Here is a 27,790-nt window from a genome sequence, read left to right as displayed (position 1 = left end):
CACCACCACGCCAGGCTAATTTTTGTATTTTTAGTGGAGACGGGGTTTTACCATGTTGGCCAGGCTGGTCTTGAACTCCTGACCTCAAGTGATCCACCCACCTTGGCCTCCCAAAGTGCTGAGATTACAGGCATGAGCCTCTGCACCTGGCCTTCATTATTTTTATATTAGAATATGATACGCACTTTGGGAGGCTGAGACGGGTGGATCACGAGGTCAGGAGATTGAGACCATCCTGGCTAACATGGTGAAACCCCGTTTCTACTAAAAAAAATACAAAAACTAGCCGGGCGAGGTGGCAGGCGCCTGTAGTCCCAGCTACTCAGGAGGCTGAGGCAGGAGAATGGCGTAAGCCCGGGAGGCGGAGCTTGCAGTGAGCTGAGATCCAGCCACTGCACTCCAGCCTGGGCGACAGAGCGAGACTCCGTCTCAAAAAAATAAAAAAATAAAAAAAGAATATGATATGCTCACCCAGGCATGGTGGCTCATGCTTGTATACTTGATGCTTTGGGAGGACAAGGTGGATCACTCGAGGCCAGGAGTTTGAGACCAGCCTGAGCAACATAGCCAGACGTCCTCTCTGAAAAAAGAAAAAAGAGTGATATGCTGTGAAAACTTACTGTATATCATTCACCTGTTGAAGTGTATTTCAGTTGTTTCTTGTTTTTATTATAAATAAAACTGCTACGTTTGAATACAGTTCATATAGATATGTTTCAGTATGTTAATATGGTGGTGTGCAGTGCCTGAGTCACATGATAGGTTAACGTATAACTTCCTTTTTAGATGGAGTCTTGCTCAGTCACCCAGGTCACCCAGGCTGGAGCGCAGTGACACGATTTCAGCTCACTGTAACCTCCGCCTCCCGAGTTCAAGGGATTCTCCTGCCTCAGCCTCCCGAGTAGCTGGGATTACAGGTGTGCACCACCATTCCTGGATAATTGTATTTTCAGTAGAGATGGGGTTTCACCACGCTGGCCAGGCTGGTTATGAACTCCTGACCTCAAGTGATCTGCCTGCCTCGGCTTCCCAGGCATGAGCTACCGTGCTTGGCCTAATGTACAACTTTTTTAGCAACGCCAAACTATGACCTAAGATTAAAATTTTTGCTTTTGTTTATGTATCTACCATCAGTGTCCAAGAACTTCTTCTATCTTACCAAGAGGAAGTATGGTTAGCCTTTGAAATTGTTCATTATTTTAATAAGTAGTTATAGCTTTTTGAGTCAACAGTTTTATATGTTTTGCATATCTTTTTGGTTTTTTTTGAGACAAGGTCTCAAGATGTAGTGCAGTGGCACAATCTCAGCTCGTTGCAACCTCTGCTTCCTGGGCTCAAGCACTCTGCCCACCTCAGCCTCCAGAGTAGCTGGAAATACAGGCGTGTACCACCCCACCTGGATAGTTTTTGTATTTTCTGTAGAGAGGGTTTTACCTTGTTGCCCAGTCTGATGTCAAACTCCTGGGCTCAGGTGATCCACTTGCCTCGGCCTCCAAAAGTGCTTGGTCTATAGGTGTGAGGCACCCTGCCTAGCCTCACACCTGTAGGTTTGTTTTTTAAAATGAATTTTATCTGTTTGTTTTTTTAAATGAATTGTATCTATTTCCCATTTCATTAAGATATTTAAAAATAATGAAATAAAAACATGTTGGACTTCATTCATTCTTCAGTGATGTCACTTTACTGCAAGGAATATTTGGTTTTCTTTTTTTTTTGAGATGGAGTCTAGCTCTGTCTCCTAAGCTACAGTGAAGTGGCATGATCTCGGCTCACTGCAGCCTCCACCTCCTGGGTTCAAGCGATTCTGCCTCAGCCTCCTCCTGAGTAGCTGGGACTACAGGCGTGCGCCACTACACCTGGCTAATTTTATTTATTTATTTATTTATTTATTTATTTTAGACAGAGTCTCACTCTGTTGCCCAGGCTGAAGTCCAGTGACGCGATCTCGTCTCACTGCAAGCTCCACCTCCCGGGTTCACTCCATTCTCCTGCCTCAGCCTCCTGAGTAGCTGGGACTACAGGCACCCGCCACCACACCCAACTAATTTTTTTTGCATTTTTAGTAGACACGGGGTTTCACCATGTTAGCCAGGATGGTCTTGATCTGACCTCATGATCTGCATGCCTCGGCCTCCCAAAGTGCTGGGATTACAGGCGTGAGTCACCACACCCTGCCTATTTTTTTTTTTTTTTTTTTTTTTAGTAGAGATGGTGTTTCACGTTACCCAGGCTGGTCTCTAACTTCTGAGCTCAAGTGATTCACCCTCCTCGGCCTCCCAAAGTGCTGGGATTACAGGTGTGAACCTCTGTGCCTGGCTGAATACTTGTTTTTCAGTACCACAAGAGTGATGAGCTGCTTATCCACTTCATGTGGAATCATAAGTATCCCAAAGTGACAATACATATAGATTGCCGGGCAGTGAAACAGTTAAGATGCCACTGTAGCTTTCTTTCTATTCAACATCTTTCTAAGATTACCTTACTCTTTCTTTTGTTCCAAGTTTGTATTTCCTCAGAGTTCTCACATACGGAAAGGATACACACTTTGTAGAAACAAGAACTTTATGTTATCCAAGTTCTAGGATAGCCATGGGCTCCAATTATCTCAGAGCTCCGAGTCCTCTACTCAATACCCATTGAGGTTTATGTGTTCTGAGGCTTTTGTCTTCTAGCTACTTATGTCATTCTCCATGGGTAGTTCATCCACATTATTAACTAATTTCCTCACTCCAAGCTCTTTTCCAGAGATAATCTCCAGTTCCTATGCAGACACTATAATTGTACTTTCTGCTGAAACAGTAGTTTCCCAGCAAGGTGAGATTATGGAATCCAGAATCTTTTCTCAGGGGTCACATGCCCATTTCCCCACTTGCATGAATGTTGACACCACAGCCACAATTTTGACAGTGAATGTGAATTTGGCAAGTAACCACTGTTCCCAGGGAAATGTCCCAATCAGAAGATTATCTGGGACACCGATACTGACAGGGAGATGGGACATTCTGAGGGACCCAGAGGCAGGTTCCCACCTCCTCAATTTCCCTGAGGGCTGCCTAGAATCTCTGTTTCCTCTCACTCTGAATTATTCTTCCTTTCGTGGCTGACCAAACACATGGAACCTCACAAAGTCCATTGTAAGAGCTTTATCTTTGTGAAGTGAAGAACATGAGGACAGTTTGAATCAAAGTTATTGAGTGGACACTTCGTGTCTTTATAACATTTTTTAGATATGTGTGTTTTTTGGGGGGAGCATAATTTGCAAATGGAATCTCTGTTATCTTACTAAGGTGCTTCGTGGATATAAGAGTTAAAACTTCCTGTCCCATTTAGTGAAACAAAAGGTTAAGAAATGTGGATAAAGTTTATAAGTTAGAAATGGCAAGATAATCAGGTATATGAAGAATCTCGGCCAGGTGGGGTGGCTCAGGCCTGTATTCCCAGCACTTTGGGAGGCTGAGGTGGGCGGATTACAAGGTCAGGAATTCAAGACCACGCTGGCCAATATGGTGAAACCCTGTCTCTACTAAAAATACAAAAATTACCCAAGCATAGTGATGGGTGCCTATAGTCCCAGCTACTTGGGAGGCTGAGGCAGGAGAATTCGTTATACCCAGGAGGCAGAGGTTGCAGTGAGCCGAGATTGCACCACTGCACTCCAGCCTGGCGACAGAGTGAGACTCCGTCTCAAAAAAAAAAAAAAAAAACTCAATCCCTAAATGTTACCTTTTATAACAGCAAGTTATATGGGCTCAGATATTATCCCTAAAAGTTCTTTTTTTTTTTTTTGTCCTACAGGTGCCCGCCACCATGTCCAACTAATTTTTGTATTTTTGGTAGAGATGAGGTTTCACTATGCTGGACAGGCTGGTGTCAAACTCCTGACCTCATGATCTGCCCCCCGGCCTCCCAAAGTGCTGGGATTACAGACGTCAGCCACTACACTGGCTTATCCCTAAAAGTTATATGATAGCATGATGTTTAGGCACCTAAAGGCATGGCACTTGAGAAACGTGAATAAAAGATTGTAAGTTACAAATAGCAAGGTACAAACAGATGTTAACAGTCTCAACCCCTAAATGTCACCTTGTATTACAGCATGTTATATAAGTGCATATAGGCACATACATGAAATAGTGATACTTCATTCTCAGTAATATTTTTCATCCTCCTTACTGGAAAGATCTTTGATGATTCCTAATCAACATAGAAGTTTCAATGATACCTAGAAGTTTATAAGGGCTTGTTCAAACAAATTATGACCATACACACTGAAGAGTATGTGTCTGTCTCTTGTGGTGTAAATTTTTATGTTATTACACCCAATTATGTTTCCACAAAACCTTTATAATCGGGGGAATGAAAGAGTGTTCCTCGGAAATGGAGGTTGCAATCAGCCAAGATGGTACCACTGCACTCCAGCCTGGGCAACAGAGCGAGACCCTGCCTCAAAATAAAATAAAATAAACTTCATTTTCTTCACAAACTACAGTTTATATAGGCAAAACTTTCAGTACTAAGCAATTTTAGTCTCTGCAGGCTCTTGAATTAATACAACTTTTCTTAATTCTCTTATGAAGTTAAATCTTACTGCTTGTATGCAACTTAAATATATGTTGAAATTTTTTTATATGAAAGATTCATACATCTTTCCTGTTTGAAATTCTTTTATTATGCTTCATCAATCTAATGTTTGTTATTTTTATTACACCAGCAATTTCCTCATTGTGTTGAATCTTACAGTGGCTTATATATCAACATGTACCTAGAAATGTTCAGCCAGTCTGTGTATATTTGATGTAGGACATTTTTTCCTTTGAATCACATACTCTAAGAGAAGTAACTTCCTCTTGCTAACCTCTGCTTTCCCTAAGTGATGAATTAATCCTCTTTAGATGATTATAGTTATCTTTTCAACAGTTAGTAAGAAAGAATATATAAAGAAGAACTATAAATCTGTAAAGAATTTTCCCAGCCGGGCGCGGTGGCTTTGGTTCAATGCTTCTCGGCCTTTTGGCTAAGATCAAGTGTGAGACAGAGTTTCATTCTTATTTTCCAGGCTGGAGTGCAATGGTGAAATCTCGGCTCACTGCAACCTCCACCTCCCAGGTTCCAGCGATTCTCCTACCTCAGCCTCGGGAATAGCTGGGATTACACGCATGCGCCACCACACTGGCTAATTTTTTCAATTTTTAGTAGAGATGGGGTTTTACCATGTTGACCAGGCTGGTCTCAAACTTCTGGCCTCAAGTGATCTGCCCACCTCGGCCTCGCAAAGTGCTGGGATTACAGGTGTGAGCCCCCGCGCCTGGCAGTGATTAATTTTTTGTATTTTTAGTAGAGATGTTGTTTCACCATGTTGGCCAGGCTGTTGTCGAACTCCTGACCTCATGTGATCCACCTGCCTCTGCCTCTGCCTCCCAAAGTGCTGGGATTACAGGTGTGAGCCACCACACCCAGCCAACTGACTGGTAAGAAATTGTTGCTGGGCCTGGTGGCTCACACCTGTAATCCCAGTACTTTGGGAGGCCCAGGAGGACAGATCACCTGAAGTCAAGAGTTGGAGACCAGCCTGGCCAATATGGTGAAACCTCGTCTGTACTAAAAACACAAAAATTAGCTAGGTGTGGTGGTGCAAGCATGTAATCCCAGGAGGCTGAGGTAGGAGAATCATTTGACCCCAGGAGGTGGAGGTTGCAGTGAGCCGAGATCATGCCACTGCACTCCAGCTTGGGCAACAGTGTGAGACTCTGTCTCAAAAAAAAAAAAAAAAAAAAAAGAAATTCTTACCCTTTTGCTGGCATTCCAGCATTCCAGGCTTCTGGTTTCCCTTTCTCTGAGAGACTCTAGTGACCCAGCTGGCTGCACCACAGCCGTGGGGGCCAATCCACAACACAAAGCTAAATTATCTTTTTCCATTCTGGCCAGAGCAAAATACGTGTGACAAAACATACACATTAGCCACTCTGCTTTGACTGGAATATCCAACAGGCAAGGGTCAAACTTACCCTGGTTGGGCACCATCATCTTTAACCTCTGACCAGGAGTTTCAATTTGGTCTCTGGGCAAGATGGTCACCCTGAATAACAGAAAATATAAGAAAGGGAAAGGAGACAGAGAAAAACATTGCCTGCCGGAAACAGTGGCTCACGCCTGTAATTCCAGCACTTTGGAAGGCTGAGGCGGGCAAATCACGAGGTCAGGAGATCGAGACCATCCTGACACAGTGAAACTCTGCCTCTACTAAAAATACAAAAAATTAACCAGGCGTGGTGGTGGGCACCTGTGGTCCCAGCTACTGGGGAGGCTGAGGCAGGAGAATGGTGTGAACCCAGGAGGAGGAGCTTGCAGTGAGTCCAGATCGCACCACTGCACTCTGGGTGACAGAGCGAGACTCTAAAAAAACAAAAACAAAACATTGCCTGTGGCAGGGTGGGGAAGGCCAGGAGCTTAGAGAGGCCAGGGAAGACCCCCCCCCCCCCCCGCCATTGCAGTGACACTGACAAGTTCAAGTGGCCACTTGTCAGTAGTAAAGGGATCTTTTCCAGCAGTTCCATCAGCTCTCAAGTTTTCCCTTTTGGGGAGGAAAAAGCTCCCCATGTCCCATGATCCTGTACATTCCTAGTCCTGTCACCCATAGCCATCAGCAAGGCAGATTATTCCAGAGAACACCAGTTAACATCCCATTGTGCCAAACCCATTCCTAGCCAAGAGGGACTTTACTGAGAGGGGCCTCTAACCCCCTAACTCTTAGGAAGTAATCTAACCTTCTAACCTTCCTAAGTTGGGCATTGAACCAAAGTTTGGTCAAGTGTCCTTGCCTTTTATTGAGAGGAGCCTTTAACCAGGAGAGACTCTAACTCCCCTAAGTTGGACCTCTAAACCAATCCCATTCTTTATCTGGGTATATGCACTCCACCCACTCAAAGTCCGCCAGTTGGTGCATGCGGATGATTTTCCTCTGGGTTGGGGGCTTCTTCAGTGTCAATGAAAAGAGTCAAATTCTGTAGACTATTTGAAGAGATTTATTCTGAGCCAAATATGAGTGACCATGGCCTGTGACACACCCCTCAAGAGGTCCTGAGAACATATGCCCAAGGTGGTCGGGGCGCAGCTGGGTTTTATACATTTTAAGGAGGCACGAAACAGCAATACATTAAAGAAATGCATTGGTTTGGGCTGGGTGCAGTGGCTCACACCTGTAATCCCAACACTTTGGGAGGCTGAGGTGGGCAGATCACAAGGTCAGGAGTTTGAGACTGGCCTGGCCAACATGGTGAAATCCTGTTTATACTAAAAATAGAAAAATTAGCCTGGCATGGTGGTGCGCACCTGTAGTCCCAGGTACTCAGGATGCTGAGGGCAGGAGAATTGCTTGAACCTGGGAGGTGGAGTTTGCAGTGAGCTGAGATCATGCCATTGCACTCCAGCCTGGGTGACAGAGTGAAACTCCTGCTCAAAAAAAAGAAAAGAAAGGAAAGGAATAAAAGAATGGCTATTCGTAAGACAGAACAACCAGAGGAGCTGCTAGTTTACTGCTTTTGTTTTGTTTTGTTTGTTTTGTTTTAGTGTAGTTTTTGCAGAGGCCGGGTCTGGCTCATCGCCCAGGCTGGAGTCAGTGGCTGGATCTTAGCTCCTACAGCCTCCCGGGTTGTGATCTCCTGCCTCAGCCTCCCGGTGGCACGGGACTGCAGGCCATACCCTGGCCCGGCTGGATTTTGTGTTGCACCCAGTAGAGGCGGGGGACTGCGTGGTAGCCAGGATGGTCTCGATCTCTGGCCTCGTGATCAGCCGATCTCGGCCTCGATGCTGGGATTACGGGCTTGAGCCGCAGCGCCCGGCAGAGGCGTGGTTTTGTTCTGGCGGCTGCTTTGGGATAATTTTTTTTTGTGTTTTTAGTGGTGGGTTTCACCTGTTAGCTGGATGGTCTCTGTCTCTCGGCCTCCCAGCGTGCTGAGGATTACAGGGTGAGCCACCACACCTGGCCGCCTGGTTGCCCATTTTATGGTTATTTCTTGATTATATACTAAACAAAGGGTGGATTATTCATGCCTCCTTTTAGACACATATAAAGGTAACTTCCTGATATTGCCATGGCATTTATAAACTAATCATGGCGGCTAGTCAGAATGTTGCAGCGGGGCGACCAGAGGTCCTCTCATGCAGCAAATACTTGGTTTCGGTGGGTTTTGGCGACTGCTACTTCAACCTGTTTTATCAACAAACGTCTTTTATGGCCTGTATTGTAGCAGGATGAGAGCGAAGACAAACTCTCAGACACCCGAGTTACAGAAGGGTTTATTCAGTAGAGGCATCGGTGAGACTTCAGTCTCAAAGAGCCGAGGCTCTGAGTGAGCAGTTCCTGTCTGGGGCTCACAACTTCAGAAGGGGTTGCCAGAGGAGTCGTGATTGATTGAGCAAGCAGAGTGCGTGACTGAGGCTGCATGCGCGGTCAGTGGGTCGAACAAAAACAAGATGAGGATTTTCAGTGCATTCTATACAGTATGCTGCAATCATAGATGACATAAACGAAGTTTAGGTCAGGGGGTGGATCTTTGGCTACCCGGGCCAGTGCGGTGCTATACCTGTGGATTTCATTTCTGCCTTTTGGTTTTGCCTTTGCTTTCTTTGGAGGCAGAAATTGGGCATAAGACAATATGAGGGGTGGTCTCCTCCCTTAGTATCTTGTGCTGACATCCTATGTCATCTTGTAACTTAGAATGCCTACACCATCTGGGAATGCAGCCCAGTAGGTCTCAGCCTCATTTTACCCAACCCCTATTCAAGATGGAGTTACTCTGTTAAACACTTCTGACAGCTGTGGTTTCTTCACACAAAGAGGTTGCAGCTGGGGTTAGGTTCCTGTTCTGCCAGCCTGGCTCCTTCCCAATTCCTGTTAATTTACTGAGTTATTAGGGCCCCACAGATTAGAAATTATCATGTAGGAGTCATGCAGCTAGAGGCCACAAGACTCTAAACGTCCCCAGTTGTTCCTAGGGATAATATCACTATTGTAAAAGCTAAGATTGGTGCTGGAAATATTTTTCAGACCCTGAACTTGATGGATCTGATGGCACCACTCAGATGGATAAACTGGATCATCTCGTCTTGTGCCTCCCCCTCCCCCAGAACCCACTCAGCACAAGGTAACAACTTTGACTCCCTATGATTTCATCTCCGACCCAACCAATCAGCACTGCCAACTTCATGGCCCCCTATCTACCAAATTATCCTTAAAAAACCCCAGTCTCGGCCGGGCGCGGTGGCTCAAGCCTGTAATCCCAGCACTTTGGGAGGCCGAGATGAATTGAATCTGGTCGGAGGTCGAGACCATCCTGGCTATGCAGCCCGTCTCTCTACTGAAGCCTAAAAACTAGCAGTGGCGAGCCTGTAGTCCCAGCTACTCGGGAGGCAGAGGCAGATGGCGTGAACTCAGGGCCGAGGGCTTGCAGTGAGCGGAGATCGGCCACTGCACTCAGCCTGGGCTACAGGCGAGACTCCGTCTCAAAAAAAAAAAAAAAAAAAAAAGCCAGTCTCAGGAAGGAGAGTTGCAGTGACAACGGTGTGGCATTTGCCTAGCACAGGCAACAAAGGAACAAAATTCCGTCTCAAAAAACAAACAGCAGCAAAAAACCTGGTCTCCCAATTTTCGGGGAGACTGATTTGAGTAATATTAATAAGTCTCCAGTCTACTGTTCATCCAACTCTATGTGAATCAAACTCTTTTTCTTTTGCAATTCCCCTGTCCTGATAAATTGGCTCTGTTTGGGCAGTGGACAAAATGAACCCACTGGGTGTTTACACATTCATTTTAACAATACAATAATGGTTATTAACATTTGCATTAATCCCTGCTTCCAGTGGAATAATTTTGCATCTGAAGGACCATTTGAAATGATAGGTGAATTTGGATCTGCCTTTGGGAGCATCTACACTAACTCTGAAATATTTTTCCGTACACTAGGGTAATCAGTTGCAGCCAATAATCCCAAGAAATCTCAATATCAGTTCTAAGGAAAGGCAGGATGATCCTCTGCCCAGTAGAAAGATCTGCCATCTTTTATGTATTTATTTATATATTTTTTCCAAGATGGAGTCTTGCTCTGTCGCCCAGCTGGAGTGCAGGGGCACCATCTCGGCTTATCACAACCTCCGCCTCCCATGTTCAAGACATTCTCCTGCCTCAGCCTCCTGAGTAGCTGCGATTACAGGCGCATGCCACCACGCCCGGTTAATTTTTGTATTGTTAGTACAGACGGGGTTTCACCATGTTGGCCAGGCTGGTCTTGAACTCCTGACCTCAGGTGATCCACCCGCCTCGGCCTCCCAAAGTGCTGGGATTACAGGTGTGAGCCGCTGTACTCGGCCCTTATTTTTATTTTTTAGAGGAGAGGTCTCGCTCTGTTGCCCAGGCCGGAGTGCAGTGGCACGATCTCGGCTTACCGAAGCTTCGAACTCCCAGCTCAAGCGATCCTCCCTCCTCAGGCTCCCTAAACCTAACCCCAACCTTGGGTCAGTTGGGATCACAGGCCCGCCCGACCACACCTCGCTAATATTTTTTATTTTTGGTAGAGACAGGATTTTGCTTTGTTGCTCAAGCTAATCTCTAACTCCTGGCCTCAAATGATCCTTGTGACTTGGCCTCCCAAACTGGTGGAATTACAGGTGGGAGCCACCACACCAGTTAGGACGCACCTCTTTAAGGTACTCCTGACGTGGAGTTGGGCTTTTCCTGCAGAAGCGTTTCTGGGAAGCGTGCCCGTTACCCGCCTTCTTACTTAGGGAACTACATTACCCAGAAAACTCCGCGTCGAACGACAGCGTGGACAGGCCATGAGGGCTAAGGATAAAGGCGTTTCCTGTGTGCACGTGACAATGGGTCCGGACTTCCGGCGCCCTCTAGTGGCGGCCATTTTGATTGGTGTTGGGTTTATTTGTGGGAGAGGCTAGTCAGCGCTAGGTCGGGACTACGGTGACTGAACCCAGAAGGCGGAGAGCAGTTGTCCTCCGCTGCACGAGGCGACTCTGGAGCTCTGTGACGGTGCCCAGCGTGTCCCACTCCTGGGACAGGATAGGGACCGCCGTGCCCATATCTCCTGGCTGGTCGCCCTCTCCTCTGGACCCTGCTTAAAACCGCGTGGTTCGATGGCGGCGGCGGCCACGCTGAGGCTCTCAGCTCAGGTAATTGTGGCGCCCTCAGGTCACCTCATTGTCGTCCAAAAGCAGCGAGGTGGTAGCGCCTGCTCACGGCTCTGCAGCCCGGACGCCGGCGTCGGGACACTGAGGCGCTCGCGGGAGGGGCCCCATTTGTGACACCCGTGGGATGCGGTGGGGAGACCTACAGGTATAGGAACTGGCGCGGGCAAAGGCCTGCAGGTGAACTAAGCCGGAAGGATGGAATCTGGGGTCGACAGGTGCCTGTTGTGAGCAAATTATGAGGCGGAGCTCCTCCTGGAAGAGCAAGCAGGCTGGGGGCTATGCACTCATCATGAGGACGCTAGAAGCCATGGAGAGTTTGGAAGAAAGGAGGGATGTCTAGAGCATTGCAAGGGTAGAGATAATCAGGTTCACCATGTTTGTGTCTTTCCACAGTGTCAGGTGTTAACTGATGTTATTTGAGTCAACAAAAGCCATGAGCTAAATGGAGTTCGAAGGAGGCAATTCTCTTTAGTGATTCCGGTTCACTTGGTAGTCGGCCATGGGCACAGAGGCTCAAGACACTCAACTCAGTCAATATAGCAAACCATACACAATAGTATACTTAACATATAAGTGTTATAGGTTAAACATTCCACAACGAACAAAGTAATGTTTAGCATCAAGAGGAAAAAGATTTAGGAGCAAACGTTATGGAACCAGTTTAGAGGGAGCAAAGAAGACAAAAGGCATCCTGATCTGGGCCAGTTGGTGGGCGACTGGCCTGCAGTCTTACAAGGAAGCATCTTTAAGGTGGCAGAGCCTTAGGCAGCAGATGCTGAGTTTTTATTATGAGTGACTGTCAGGACGGCCCTTTTGAGCTGCTGAAGGCCTAATCTTTTATAGTTACGGAATCCTCTGGGGAGAACTGATAGTGGAAGAGTTTGCTTGTTTGTGACCTTAGCTGGTTAGATGCAGTCTTTATTTATTTTTTTATTTTATTTTATTTTCTTGAGACGGAGTTTCACTCTTGTTGCCCAGGCAGGAGTGCAATGGCGCGATCTCGCCTCACCACAATCTCCGCCTTCGGGGTTCAAATGATTCTCCTGCCACAGCCTCCCGAGTGGCTGGGATTACAGGCATGCGCCACCACACCCGGCTGATTTTTTGTATGTTTTTTTTTTTTTTTTTTTTTACCGTGTTAGCCAGGATGGTCTCGATCTTCTGACCTCCTGATCCGCCCGTCTTGGCCTCCCAAAGTGCTGGAATTACAGGCTTGATTCTTGTTTAGTAGAGACGGGGTTTCTCCATGTTGGTCAGGCTGGTCTCAAACTCCCGACCTCAGGTAATCCGCCTGCCTCGGCCTCCCAACGTGCTGGGATTACAGGCGTGTGCCACCGTGCCCAGCTTTATTTATTTATTTTTTTAAATTTTTTGAGACAGAGTCTCAGTCTGTCACCCAGGCTGGAGTCCAGTGGCGTGATCTTGGCTCACTGCAGCCTCCGCCTCCCGAGTTCAAGGGATTCTCCTGCTTCAGCCTCCCGAGTGTCTTGTGCGTCCTTGTGAAGAGATCACCAAACAAACAGGCTTTGTGTGAGCAATAAAGCTTTTTAATTACCTGGGTGCAGGTGGGCTGATTCCGAAAAGAGTCATCGAAGGGAGATAGGGGTGGGGCCGTTTTATAGGTTTTGGGTAGGTAAAGGAAAATTCCAGTCAAAGGGGGATTGTTCTCTGGCGGGCAGGAGTGGGAGTCACAGTGTGCTCAATGAGGGAGTTTTTGAGCCAGGATGAGCCAGGAAAAGGAATTTCACAAGATAATGTCATTGCTTAAGGCAAGGACCGGCCATTTTCACTTCTTTTGTGGTGGAATGTCATCAGTTAAGGCGGGGCAGGGCATTTGCACTTCTTTTGTGATTCTTCAGTTAATTCAGGCCAACTGGGCGTATAGGTGCAAGTCACAGGGGATGCGAAGGCTTGGCTTGGGCTCAGAGGCCTGACATCAAGTAGCTGGAATTACAGGAATCCACCACCAAGCCAGGCTAATGTTTTGTGTTTTTAGTGGAGACGGGGTTTCAGCTTGTTGCCTAGGCTGGTTTTGAACCACTAGCCTTGGCCTCCGAAAGTGCTGGGATTACAGGTTGAGCCACTGCGCCTGACCATCTTTATTTTTTTGTTTATTAAACAAAGCATCTTACCCTTGATGGCAGAGTGCCCTGTGAAATACAAATTGTCTTTTTCTGAGATGCAGTTAGTTATGTCAAGTGTGCTCTATACAAAGGACAGGATCAAAATCCGGATTTTAAAGGTTTTCCAAAGGCCAATCAAAGGAAGAACAGAGTGGAGAGGTGATGAGCACCTTGGGGCCCTGGGAGGTTGAATCTTTGTTGTAGATCACATAGGTGGTAGAGATGACATTTTATATTGAGGCACTCAGGTCATACAAGCAGTCTGAGGTCACCTGACTCCAGCTCCAAGAAGGGGTACCTGGAGGTCTGAGCTTATCACATCTTATCAGGGATACATTCCTGTAATGTCTGCCTCTCCTCGAGGCACTCGTGGGTATAGGAGCATTTAAGGAACTCAGAAAAGGAAGTGGAGAGTGTTCCATTCCCTCCCTGGTCCTGACCCCGACCCATATGTTCTCTAGCTTATGGTGTCATGGGACTGTTTTTTATCATTTTAAAAATATTGTCTTTTCTTAAATTTTAAATTTTTCTGGGTATATAGTAGGTGTATGTATTTATGAGTTACATGAGATATTTTGATAACAGGCATGCAGTGTGTAATAATATTACTAGGGTTAATGGTGTATCCATCATCTCGAGCATTTATCCTTTGTGTTTCAAACAATCCAATTAAACTCTTTTTGTTATTTAAAAATGTACAATTAGGTTATTTTTACTGTAGTCACCCTGTTGTGCTACCAAATACTAGATCTTATTCTCTTTATTTTTATTTTTTTTGAGACAGTCTTACTCTGTTGCCCAGGCTGTAGTGCAGTGACATGATCTTGGCTCCCTGCAACCTCTGCTGCCCAGATTTAAGCAATTCTCCTGCCTCAGCCTCCTGAGTAACTGGGGATTACAGGCACCTGCCATCAGGCCTGGCTAATTTTTGTAGTTTATAGTAGAGATGGGGTTTCACCATCTTGGCCAGGCTGGTTTTGAACTCCTGACCTCGTGATCCACCTGCCTCAGCCTCCCAGAGGGCTGAGATTACAGGTGTGAGCCACAGCCGTGCCCTCACATTTTCTTTCTTTCTTTCTTTCTTTTTTTTTTTTTTTTTGAGACAGAGTCCCTCTCTGTCACCCAGGCTGGAATGCAGTGCTGGGATCTTGGCTCACTGCAACCTCCGCCTCCCAGGTTCAAGTGATTATCATGTCTCAGCCTCCTGAGTAGCTGGGACTAAACATGTGTGCCACCACGCCTGGGTAATTTTTTGTATTTTTAGGAGAGATGGGATTTCACTGTGTTAGCCAGGATTGTCTCCATCTCCTGACCTCGTGATCCACTGGCCTCGTCCTCCCAAAGTGCTGGGATTACAGGTGTGAGCCACCACATCCGGCCCACATTTCCTTTATCCTTTCATTTGTTGATGAACACTTAGGTTGCTTCCAGGTCTTAGCTGCTGTGAACAGTGCTGCAGCAAGCACGGGAGTGCAGACATCTCTGTGATATACTGGATTCCTTTTGGGTTTATACCCAGCAGTGGGCTTGCTGGATTATATGGTAGCTTAATGTTTAGTTTTTTGAGGAACCCCCAAACTGTTCTCCATAGCGGTGGTACTAATTTCCATTCCCACCAACAGTGTATGAGAAGTCCTTTTTCTTCACATCCTCACCAGCATTTGTTATTGCCTGTCTTTTGGATATAAATAAGCCATTTTAACGGGGTGAGATGATGTGCATTTTCTTATGACTAGTGATGTTGAGCACCTCTTCCTATACCTGTTTGCCATTTGTATGTCGCTGTCTTTCGTTTGTGTTTTCAAGACAGGATCTTGCTCAGTCACTCAGGCTGGAGTGCTGTAGTGTGATGATGGCTCACTGCAGGTTTGACCGCCTGGGCTCAGGCAATCCTCCTATCTCAGCCTCCCAAGTGGCACGGACCACAGCCATGTGCTACCTTGCCTTGGCTAGTTTTTGAACTTTTTTGTAGAGATGGGGGTCTCACTGGTTAAACAGGGTGGTTACTAACTGCTAGGCTCAAGCGATCTTCCTGCCTCAGTCTCCCAAACTGCTATGATTATAGCTGGGAGCCACTGCTCCTGGCTGTATATCTTCTTTTGAGAAATGTCTATTCAGATTTTTAAATGGAATTATTAAGAGTTTTTCCTAAAGAGTTGTTTGAAGTCTTTACATATTCTGGTAATTAATCCCTTTGCAGCTGGGTAGTTTGCAGATATTTTCTCCCATTCTATGGGTTATCTCTTTACTTTGTTGATTGTTTTCTTTGCTGTGCAGAAGCTTTTTAGCTTGATCTGATGCCATTAGTCCATTGTTGCTTTGGTTGCCTGTGCTTGAAAGGTATTACTCAAGAAGTCTTTGTCGGCCAGGCTCAGTGACTCACACCTGTAATCCCAGCACTTTGGGAGGCCAAGGCCGGCGGATCACCTGAGGTCAGGAGTTTGACACCAGCATGGGCAACATGGGGAAACCCCGCCTCTACTAAAAATACAAAAATTAGCTGGGTGTGATGGTACATGCCTGTAATCGCAGCTACTCAGAGGCTGAGGCGGGAGAGTCGCTTGAACCTGGGAGGTGGAGGTTGCAGTGAGCCGAGATTGTGCCATAGTACTGTAGCCTGGGCGACAGAGTGAGACTTCATCTCAAAAAAAAAAAAAAAGGAGGTCTTTGCCCACTTCAGTGTTTTTTTGTAGTAGTTTCAGAGTTTGAGGTCTTAGATTTAAGTCTCAAAAATCCATTTTGATTTTTTTTTCTTTTTTTTTTTGAGACAGGGTCTCCCTTTGTTGCCCAGGCTGGAGTGCAGTGGTGCGATCTCAGCTCACTGCAACCTCTGCCTCTTGGGTTCAAGCGATTCTCCTGCCTCAGCCCCCCTAGTAGCTGGGACTACAGGTGCGCACTACCACATCTGGCTAATTTTTGCATTTTTAGTAGAGACGGGGTTCCACCATGTTGGCCACGATGATATTGATCTCCTGACCTCGTGATCCGCCCACCTTGGCCTCCCAAAGTGCTGGGATTACAGGTGTGAGCCACTGCGCCTGGCCAGTTCTATTTAATTATTTTAATTTATTTGCCAAATGTATCTGATAGAATTCTGAATTATTTCTGTGTTTTACTTGAGAAATTCCTCAAAATAGCTATCTTGAATTATCTCTCTGAAAGGTCACATATCTCTGTTTCTCTAGGATTAGTGCTTGGTGCTTTAGTTTGTTTGGTGAGGTCACGTTTTCCTGAATGGTGTTGATGCTTGTAGATGTTCGCCATGTCTGGGCATTAAAGAGTTAGGTGTTTATTGTAGTCTTCACAGTCTGGGCTCATTTGTTCCTGTCCTTCTTAGGAAGACTTTCTAGGTATTTGAACGGGCTCAGGTGTTGTGATCTAAGCTAGATCTACTTTAGGGGGAAGCCCACACTCAGTAATGCTGTGACTCTTGCAGACCCAGAGAGCTCTACCACCTTTGTGGTCTTGAATAAGATCTGAAAGAATTCCCTGGATTAACAGGTAGAGGCTCTTGTTGGGTCTTCCCTCACTTTCTCCCGGAGTCTCTCTGTCAGTGCTGAAGTGACTGAAACTGGGGGTTGGGGCAGAAGCACTCCTTTAGCTACCGCCACTGGGACTGTGCTAGGTGAGAGCTGAAGCCAGCACAGCACTGGGTTTCACCCAAGGCTCCTGTAACCACTACATGGCTATCGTCTGTGTTTCCTCAAGGCCCTAGCCCTGTACAGTCAGCAGGTGGCAAAGCCAGATAGGCTTATGTCCTTCTCAGGACGGTGAGTTCCCCAGGCCTCAGGTTGATATAGAGATGCCATCCATGAGCCAGGGATTGAAGTGTAAAACTTAGAAATCTACCTGGTGTTCCTTTGCACTGCAGCTGAGCTGGCACTCAAACTACAAGATACAGTCCTTCCCATTCTTCTCTCCCCTTTCCATAGGCAGAGCAGCCTCACTCTGTGGCCACCACCAGCACAGGCCCACAGGGAGTGTTGTCAGACGACCACTGAGGTTCCGTTAAGGGCTAAGAGCTCTTCAGTCAGCTTGTGGTGAATGTTTCCTGGTCTGAGGCTCACTCTTCAAGACTCACCCAGGGCAGGTCCAGAAATGTTATCCACGAGCCAAGGCCTGGAATCAGGCACCCCAGGAGGCTTCTTGGTGCTCTGTCCCTCTGTGGTTGAGCTGGTAACTGAGGTGCCAGAAAGTCCCCTTTACTCTCTGCTCTGTTATTCTCAAGCATGTGGGGTCTCTGACCGTAACCACCACAGCTAGCAGTGTGCTGTGTTACATCCGAAGCTGGCACGTCTCAGAGTCTCACCCAGTGCCATCGCGTACTACCTGGGCACTGCTGCTTGTTATTCAGGGGCCAAGGGTTGTTTAGTCAGAAGGTGATGGGTCCTCCCATGACTGAATTCTTCCCTTCAAGGTAGCGGGTTCTGTTTTGGTCCAGAGTGTGTCTAGAAATACTGTCTGGGTGGGCCTGGAATGGGGCCTCACAACCTGCCCAGTGCCCTATCCTGTGGCTGAGGTGATACCCAAAATGCAAGACAAAGTTCTTTTTGCTCTTCCCTCTCCTCTCGTTGAGTGGAAGGAAGGAGCCGTGTAGCCTGGGGTTGCGGGAGGGGTGGCACAAGCACACCCTTAGCTACTCCAGCTGGTGTCTCAGTAGGTTGTGCTCCCCCAACCCAACCAGGTCCACTGACTTGGAGCGCAGCTCAGCACAGGACATTTCTAGGGGTTGCAGTCCTTGTGGCCTAGACTGCCTTTCAAGTTTATTTAGGACTTCAGAGCCCTCCAACCCACAGTGGCAAGGCTTGCCAGATCTCAAGTCCTGACCATTGGGGTGGGCGATACCCCTCTGGCTGGGCTGGTCGATATGCTCACTCCCTGGGATGGCGTCCTTTGAGTTCAGCCCAGTTTTGCTTTCTGCTATGACAGGGAAGCACTGATTTCCGTGCAATGTCTGACAGTGACTGCACTTTCCCTTCCCAGGAGCACAGATTATCCACAACAGGCAGCCACTGCTGGGGGATGGGGAGGGGTGGCATTGGCAAGTCAAGACTCTACAGCCCCTTTTAGTGCCATTTCCCATAATACAAACTTAATTCCAGGTACTGTGAGTGCTCACTTGATTTTTGGTTCTTACAAAGGTGATTTTTTTCTGTGTAGATAGTTTTTAAATTTGGTGGTGTGGACCGGGCATGGTGGCTCATGCCTGTAATCCCAGCACTTTGGGAAGCTAAGGTGGGCAGATCACCTGAGGTCAGGAATTCGAGACCAGCCTGGCCAACATGGCAAAACCACGTTTCTACTAAAAATACAAAAATTAGTCGGGTGTGGTGGCAGGTGCTTGTAATCCCAGCTACTTGGGCGGCTGAGGCAGGGAGAATTAGGGAGAATTGCTTGAACCCGGGAGGCAGAGGTTGCAGTGAGCCAAGATCGTGCCACTGTACTCCAGCCACAGTGACAGAGCAAGACTCTGTCTGTTCTGTTAAGGTTATGATGGATGCTGCTTTCTATTCTGCCATCCTGCTCTGTTGTACCTCTGGAACTCAGTGCTTTCAACTGGGAACACTAGAGAAACCCTAAACCCTCGGCGCTAAGTCCATAACGCAGGTTGTATGGAGGTATTCCCATCTCAGTGAAACGGTGTGAACACTTAGAAGGTGAGGCTTGGATTTGGTAGCAGTATATGAAATGCTTAGAGAGAAAACTGATCAGAGTGGGGAGGTGATGTTACTTCAGTTCCGTCTGGCTCCACGTTGGAGAACAGAGCATAGCGTTAAGGGAGGAGGAAGGAAGACAGCGTTGAGGCTCATTCTGTCATCCAGGTGAGGTTTAATGGACAATCCTTGGCCAAGGAGATGTCGCTGGAATTGTGATTTACATTTGGTAAAGGAGCAGTGTGATTTTCTTTTTTTTTTTTTTTTTTTGAGACGGAGTCTCGCTTTGTCGCCCAGGCTGGAGTGCAGTGGCCGGATCTCAGTTCACTGCAAGCTCCGCCTCCCGGGTTTACGCCATTCTCCTGCCTCAGCCTCCCGAGTAGCTGGGACTACAGGCGCCCGCCACTTCGCCCGGCTAGTTTTTTGTATTTTTAATAGAGACGGGGTTTCACCGTGTTAGCCAGGATGGTCTCGATCTCCTGACCACGTTATCCGCCCGTCTCGGCCTCCCAAAGTGCTGGGATTACAGGCTTGAGCCACCGCGCCCGGCCCGGAGCAGTGTGATTTTCTAATGTGGTCAGTAAGGACATGCAAGAGGATTTCAGGCATGACCCTGGGGTTTTTTTGTTTTTGTTTTTAGATGGGAGTCTTGCTCTGTCACCCAGGCTGGAGTGCAGAGGCACGATCTCAGTTCACTGAACCTCTGCCTCCTGGGTTCGAGCACTTCTCCCTCAGCCTCCTGAGTAGCGGGGACTACAGGCACACGCCATCACGCCTGGCTAATTTTTGTAATTTTAGTAGAGACGGGGTTTCACCATATTGGCCAGGCTGCTCTCGAACTCCTGACCTCAGGTGTTCCACCTGCCTCAGCCTTCCAAAGTGCTGGGATTACAGGCTAGAGCCACCGTGCCCGGTAACCCTAGGGTTTTTGGTCTTAGAAGCAGCAGTGATAGAAGCTGTATCAGCTGAGATGAGCAAGTTGGGATTAGGCATAATATTCATTGGGGGTATAAGGAGGGTTGTTTTCACCATGCTAAGAGCCTGAGATGCTTCAAAGACCAGTAAGTAGTGGCAGCAAGTGAGTAATGTCCACATAGGTTGCGATATCTGGGAAGGAATTGATATCGGAGACATCCAATATATGATAGCTAATGTGTGGACTAAGGTGAGTTAGCCATGGGTCCCGTTCTGGAGGGCACACTTCAGAATAAGGTAGTAAATGTTTCAGGGGGCCAGAAAGGAATGGTTGGAGGCTGAGGACTGGATGTTTTGCCTGGGTTCCTGGGTGACATGATTGGCATTCATAAACACAGGAGAGGGAGGTAAGTGACAATGTCGGGTGTATCAGATGACATAGCTTGTCATGGTGCGGACTTCCATGGAGATAATAGACATGAGACGTAGGCAGAAGTACAGGAGTAATTGAGCGAAAGGTCATCATTGCCGAGGGGTTGGCAAGTGAAGCACAGAAGTGGAATAGAGTCACGAATAGCTGAAGCCACACATGGTTCTGTGTTGCTGTGGAACCGTGCAAGGAGGCCTTCATAGAATTACTTGAGACCACCACTCCTTTTAGGATCCAATAGAATTGCAAGTCTGTGGTAATAGTGGATCGGTTTGAATGGGCCATACACACTCAGGGTGGTGTCAGCCACGATGTGGTGTAAGGCCAAAAATGAAGGCCCAATGTGATTTGCCACGTGGATGCCTGGTGATATTGGTACGACCCCAAATGGCCTGAGTGCAAGTTTCTTTCCCATTTAACTATCTTTTTGTATATTTTAAATTTTTTTCTCGTGTGTGTGTGTAGAAACAGGGTCTTGGCCATGTTGTCCAGGCTGGTCTTGAACTCCTGGGATCAAGCAGTCCTTCCACTTTGGCCTCCCAGAGTGCTGGGATTACAGGTGGGAGACTCCATGACTGGCTACTTCATGCTCTTAAGTAATGTATCTGAATGGGCGCAGTGGCTCACGCCTGTAATCCCCGCACTTTAGGAGGCTGAGGTGGGTGGATCATTTTCCATCAGGAGTTTGAAACCAGCTTGCCCAATATGGCGAAACACCATCTCTATTAAAAATACAGAAATTAGCTCGGCATGATGGTACACGCCTGTAATCCCAGTTACTGAGGTTCTGAGACAGGAGAATTACTTGAACCGAGGAGGCGGAGGTTGCAGTGAGCCAAGATTGCACCACCACACTCCAGCCTGGGTGACAGAGTGAGACTCCCGTCACAAAAAAAAAAAAAAGAAAAGAAAAAAATAGGTAATGTGTCCTAGCCTCTGAAGCCTTTCCATCGATGGGACCAGGCAGAGTTCAAGTCAATGGCATCCTCCTGAGGGAATCAGGCCATTACATTCTCTTCATCTTACAAAGCTTGCATGCCATGGCCATGGTTGCTCTCTCTTATCTACAATGCATCCCCCATGTGGCTTTCCGTGGTGAGTGGTGTCCCTCTTATCAGGCTGTTAACATGTTTGATTTTTTTTTTTTTTTTGAGGCAGAGTTTTGCTCTTGTTGCCCAGGCTGGAGTGCAGTGGCGCGATCTCGGCTCACTGCAACCTCTGCCTCCCAGGTTCAAGCGATTCTCCTGCCTCAGCATCCCAAGTAGCTGGGATCACAGGTGCCCGACACCACGCTCTGCTAATTTTTTGTATTTTTAGTAGACCGAGGTTTCACATTGTTGGCCAGGCTGGTCTCAAACTCCTGACCTGAGGCGATCCACCCGGCTCAGCCTCCCAAAACGCTGGGATTACAAATGTGAGCCACTGCACCTGGCTCAATACATTTGATTTATAAATTGCTCTTGATGACATCTGTAGAATATCAGATGTCATTTGTTTTACCAACATTATAACCCTAGGGGAAGATTTTAACCCACCCTAGTTGAAGAAAAAGGAGGGAATTAAGATACTTTAAGCTGGCTGGACACTGTGCTAATGCTTGTAGTCTTAGCACTTTGGGAGGCCTAGATGGGCAGATCACAAGGTCAGGAGTTCGAGACCAGCCTGGCCAACATGGTGAAATCCTATCATTACTAAAAACACAAAAAATTAACCAGGTATGGTGGTACACACCTGTAATCCCAGCTGTTCGGGAGATTGAGGCAGGATAATTGCTTGAACCCAGGAGGTGGAGGTTGCAGTGAGCCGAGATCGTGCCACTACACTTAAGCCTGGTGACAGAGTGAGACTCTGTCTCAAACAAACAAACAAAAACATATACTTTAAGTTGTTTAAAGGCCAGAGAGAGGCCAGTGGTGTGTGACAGTGAGCTGGGGATGGACATGGATATGTACCTGGAAGTCTAAAGAATGATGGGCATTCAGAGAGGGTATGTCTGATGTGCTGAAGGTGCCACATTGAGCTCTCCATGCCCTCGGTCATACTGGGGGAAGTGCTTGTCAGGAGGGGGTGGACTCTTATGTCACAGCCACCTCACAGATACCTATTTGTTCAACTAATTATTGTTGGTGGCTGTACCCCATGACCAGTGGGCCTAGTTTCTCCAGTGGCACCTGGAGGAGGTCATGGAGTCAGGGCTTTATTGAAAGCATACCAGGAACCTCCTCCTTGAGAGGAGGATGTGCGAGAGTAGATGTGTGGGAGAGAGGGATTGTGGTACCTCAGCATAGGGGCCGTTTGTAGTTTCATCTGTCAACATCATAACAGGGCACAGTGACTTTTGAAGACGTGGCTGTGAAATTTACCCAGGAGGAATGGAATCTCCTTAGTGAGGCTCAGAGATGCCTGTACCGTGATGTGACCCTGGAGAACCTGGCACTTATATCCTCCCTGGGTAAGTTGCTCACACTCACCTTGTGACCCAAGCTAGTCTCTGTTTTCCCCACTCTTTCCCCATTGGCAAGACTGTCTCATGTCAGGAGCATGGACACAGCTTCCTGCTTCAGTTCTATGAGTAGGTTCTTGGTTGGTAGAACTGAGGTGTACATACTGCCCTGCTCCTTTCTTGGAGCAGCCCCAACACCTGCTTTACTGCAGGCTCCCAGGGAGGGATTCATAGTCAGAAGCCCACCTTGTTAGTCCTTGGATGTTTGGGTGTCCTTGTCCAGATTTCAGGTTCCTGTGTACCCAGAGTCTACTTCCTTTCTCTAGCTGCTATTTTCTTACGCCTTCCTGTGGTGGGAATTGCCTTCACAGACTACATCACTGCCTACAGAGACCAGAGGCTGTTCTTGTAAGACCTTCTTTAGAAATTCTCCTTGAAATACTTTTTTTTTTTACTCACGTGGGCTTTCATGGGTTGAGTTGTTCTGAGACAATGTTGGCTGTTCCCTTGTTCTGTCTTTCCCTTAGTTTGTACGTTGTTCATTTCCCATGTATTTGATCATCATTGTGGTGGGATGCACAGTCCTCCATGCTCCAGAAGATGCAAATGAATTCAGCCTCAGAATAATGGGCTCAGAAGGAATGAGTCCCTCAAGACTGGCACCCTGGGTTGGGCGAGGTGGCTCGTGCCTGTAATCCCAGCACTTTGGGAGGCCCAGGCAGGTGGATCACGAGGTCAGGAGTTCAAGACCAGCCTGGCCAAGATGGTGAAACCCTGTCTCTACTAAAAATACAAAAATTAGTCGAGTGTAGTGGCACATGCCTGTAATCCCAGCTACTTGGGAGGCTGAGGCAGAGAATTGCTTGAACTTGGGAGGCAAGGTTGCAGTGAGCCCAGATTGCACCACTGCACTCCAGCCTGTGCGACAGAGCAAGACTCCATCTCAAAAAAAAAAAAAAAAAAAAAGAAAAAGTGGCACCCTGGAGGAGGTCATGGAGCCAGGGCTTTATTGAAAGCATACCAGGAACCTAATGTATTTTAGTAGTATTTTTGTGGCAAGAGAAGTAGGCACACATAATTCGTCTTTTCTTCCTCATTCTTGAGAGCATCACACTTGTCACTTGTCTACCTTATCACTTCTACTCTTTTTTTACCTTTGACCTACTTGTACCCTAATATCCATTCTCCTGTCTAATCTTCACATCTCTGGACCCCAAATCTCATCCGTCTTACATACATCGCCATCTACAGTGTTCTCCAGTGTTGGCGTAGAGATTTGTGTTAGCAAATATATATGCTTTGTTAAACTGACGTCGAGCAGTAGCTGCTGTGTTGTGCTCCTGTTTTCCTTGGCCTGGACAAATCCCTCTCTACAGCACTCACATGTCATGAGGATGTAAAGTTCTGCAGATGAGTGGTTTGCAGATGCAGGAATTGTAGACCCTGCCTATACTCCCTGTGTTACATACCTGGTTGTGTCCTTTACGTCATGAGGCCTCCTACATTCTGTGACCTTTAGAGTCCAGTAATAATAAATAGCACCATCTTCCACCTGAAGCCAACATTCTGTTCCTCCAAGTATTTTCTTTTCTTTTTTTTTTTTTTGAGACGGAGTCTTGCTCTGTCGCCCAGGCTGGGGTGCAGTGGCCGGACCTCAGCTCACTGCAAGCTCCGCCTCCCAGGTTTACGCCATTCTCCTACCTCAGCCTCCCGAGTAGCTGGGACTACAGGCGCCCGCCAACCCGCCCGGCTAGTTTTTTTGCATTTTTTAGTAGAGACGGGGTTTCACCGTGTTAGCCAGGATGGTCTCGATCTCCTGACCTTGTGATCCGTCCGTCTCAGCCTCCCAAAGTGCTGGGATTACAGGCTTGAGCCACCGCGCCCGGCCCCTCCAAGTATTTTCTTGGAGTAATTCCTCAATTTGTCAGATACACTTGTGGGTGGTCTGTGCCTTCCCACCAGAGTTAACATGCACTTCACCAGCATTTTCTTGCTTTCAGGTTGTTGGTGTGGAGTGGAAGATGAGGCACCTTCTAAGCAAAGTATTTATATACAAAGAGAGACTCAGGTCAGGATTCCTATGGCAGGTGTGTCTCCCAAGAAGGCCCACCCCTGTGAGATGTGTGGCCCTATCTTAGGAGACATTCTGCACATGGGAGATCATCAGGGAACACATCCCAAGCAGAAACTGCACAGCTGTGAGGCCTGGGGGAACAAATTGTATGACAGTGGAAACTTTCATCAACACCACAATGAGTACATTGGAGAGAAACCCTACAGAGGCAGTGTTGAGGAAGTGTTGTTTGTGAAGAGGTGTAAGTTCCATGTGTCAGGGGAGTCATCTGTCTTCAGTCAGAGTGGAAAAGACTTTTTGCCCATTTCAGGATTACTCCAGCAGGAGGCCACTCACACTGGGGAGAAGTCAAACAGCAAAACTGAGTGTGTGTCTCCCTTTCAGCGGGGGGGAGCTCACTATAGCCATGGAGAATCCATGAAACATTTTAGCACCAAACATACACTCAGTCAGCACGAGAGACTTCTCCCTAGAGAAGAGTGTTATGTGTGCTGTGAATGTGGGAAATCCTTTAGCAAACATGCTAGCTGCAGTAATCATCAGAGAGTTCACACTGGTAAAAGACTTTATGAATGTGGAGAATGTGTGAAATCCTTTAGCAAATATGCTAGCTTCAGTAATCATCAGAGAGTTCACACTGGAAAAAAACATGAATGTGGAGAATGTGGGAAATCCTTTAGTCAAAAGAGAAGCCTCATTCAACATCAGCGATTTCACACTGGAGAAAAACCTTATGAGTGTGAAGAGTGTGGGAAATCTTTTAGTTCAGAAGGACATCTTAGGAGCCATCAACGAGTTCACGCTGGAGAAAGACCTTACGAGTGTGGAGAATGTGTGAAATCTTTCAGTCATAAGCGCAGTCTTGTTCACCATCAGCGAGTTCACACTGGAGAAAGACCTTATCAGTGTGGAGAATGTGGGAAATCTTTCAGTCAAAAGGGCAACCTCGTTCTACACCAGCGAGTTCACACTGGAGCAAGACCTTATGAGTGTGGAGAATGTGGGAAATCTTTTAGTTCAAAAGGACACCTTAGGAACCATCACCACATTCACACTGGAGACAGACTTTATGAGTGTGGAGAGTGTGGGAAATCTTTTAGTCATAAGGGCACCCTCATTCTACATCAGCGAGTTCACCCTAGAGAACGACCTTATGGGTGTGGAGAATGTGGGAAATCTTTTAGTTCAAACGGGCACCTTAGGAGCCATCAGCGTGTTCATACTGGAGAAAGACCTTATGAGTGTGGAGAATGTGGGAAATCTTTTAGTCATAAGCGCAGCCTTGTTCACCATCAGCGCATTCACACTGGAGAAAGACCTTACAAGTGTGGAGAATGTGGGAAATCTTTTATTGAAAAAGGACACCTTAGGAATCATCAGCGAGTTCACACTGCAGAAAGACCTTTTAAGTGTGGGGAATGTGGGAAATGTTTTAGTCACAAGGGTAACCTCGTTCTACACCAGTATGGCCATATGGGAGGAAGGCCTTATGTGTGTAGGGAATGTGGAAAATTATTTAAGAAGAAGTCTCGCCTCCTTGCACACCAGAGAATTCACAATGGAGAAAAGCCATATGCTTGTGAAGCTTGTCAGAAATTTTTTAGGCACAAGTACCAACTCATTGCACATCAGAGAGTTCACACTGGAGAAAGGCCTTATGAATGCAATGATTGTGGAAAATCATTTACCCACAGCTCTACGTTCCATGTTCATAAGCGAATTCACACTGGAGAAAAGCCTTATGAGTGCAGTGAATGTGGAAAATCTTTTGCTGAAAGCTCCAGTCTCACTAAACACAGGAGAGTTCACACTGGAGAAAAGCCTTATAAATGTGAGAAATGTGGGAAATTATTTAACAAGAAGTCTCACTTCCTTGTACATCAGAAAGTTCACACTGGAGAAAAGTCATATGAGTGTAAGGATTGTCAGAAAGTTTTTAGCAAGAAGGACCACCTCATTGCACATCAGAGAGTTCACACTGGAGAAAAGCCATATGAATGCAATGATTGTGGGAAATCATTTACCCACAACTCTGCATTCCGTGTTCATAAGAGAGTTCACACTGGTCACACGACCTTATGAGTGCAGTGAATGTGGGAAATATTTTGCTGGAAGCTCCTGTCTCACTAAACAAAAAAGAGTTCACACTGGAGAAAAGCCTTATGGGTGCAGTGAATGTGGGGAGAAATTCAGCCAAAGCTTTTCACTTTTTCATCATCAGAGAGTTCACAAGAGAAAGGCCTTAATTGTGTAGTGAATGTGGGAAATCCTTTGCCAAAACTTTCAGTCTCATTAAACACAGGAGAGTTCACACTGGAGCAAGGTCTTGTGATTGCAGCAAATGTGGAAAAAAAGTTACCTGAAGGTCTTCTCTCCTTGAACATCAGAGTTCACACTAGACAAATGAAATACATTTGGGCCATTTTGTAGCCACACCTCTGTGCTCCTTCGACATCAGAGAGTTAACACTGGATCAGGGCCTTACCAGTGTGACAAATGTGAGATATTTATGTAGAAATCTAGCTCCATAATACACAGGAGACTTCCCACTGCAGAAATGCTTTTTGAATGTAATGAATGCAAGAAAGGCTTCAGCCTTTTTTTTTTTTTTTGAGATGGAGTCTCACTCTGTCACCCAGGCTGTAGTGCAGTATTGTGGTCTAGGCTCACTGCAAGCTCTGCCCCCTGGGTTCACACCCTTCTCCTGCCTCAGCCTCCCGAGTAACTGGGACTACAGATGTCCACCACCACGCCCGGCTAATATTTTGTATTTTCAGTAGAGACAGGGTTTCACCGTGTTAGCCAGGATGGTCTTGATCTCTTGACTTCGTGATCCGCCCACCTCGGCCTCCCAAAGTGCTGGGATTACAGGAATAAGCCACCACGCCCAGCCCAGCCTTCAGCCTTCTTATTAGAGCCTCAAACATTGTCATGAGAAAAACACAATAGATGTAT

At 46.9% G+C, this 27,790-nt stretch overlaps 1 protein-coding gene and 1 long non-coding RNA gene across 2 annotated transcripts; one reads left to right on the top strand and one right to left on the bottom strand.

The window, feature by feature from the left end:
• Positions 1 to 546: 546 nt before the first annotated feature.
• On the bottom strand, positions 547 to 10,857 carry LOC108583329. Its single transcript, XR_001897852.2, has 3 exons — positions 10,793 to 10,857; positions 6,006 to 6,076; positions 547 to 580 (listed from the first exon to the last, which is right to left on the bottom strand). It is a non-coding gene; the product is annotated as an uncharacterized LOC108583329 (long non-coding RNA).
• On the top strand, positions 10,416 to 27,494 carry ZNF814 (zinc finger protein 814). Its single transcript, XM_003916227.5, has 3 exons — positions 10,416 to 11,178; positions 22,644 to 22,770; positions 24,762 to 27,494. The coding sequence occupies exons 1-3, from the start codon at positions 11,143 to 11,145 to the stop codon at positions 26,915 to 26,917; spliced, it is 2,319 nt and encodes a 772-aa protein (XP_003916276.3). The 5' UTR covers positions 10,416 to 11,142; the 3' UTR covers positions 26,918 to 27,494.
• The last annotated feature ends 296 nt before the right edge of the window (positions 27,495 to 27,790 follow it).

The sequence above is a fragment of the Papio anubis genome, chromosome 20 (assembly GCF_008728515.1).
Source record: "Papio anubis isolate 15944 chromosome 20, Panubis1.0, whole genome shotgun sequence".
NCBI lineage: Eukaryota > Metazoa > Chordata > Mammalia > Primates > Cercopithecidae > Papio > Papio anubis.
Note: the sequence above shows the minus strand (reverse complement) of the source record. Positions and strands in the feature narration are given on the sequence as shown.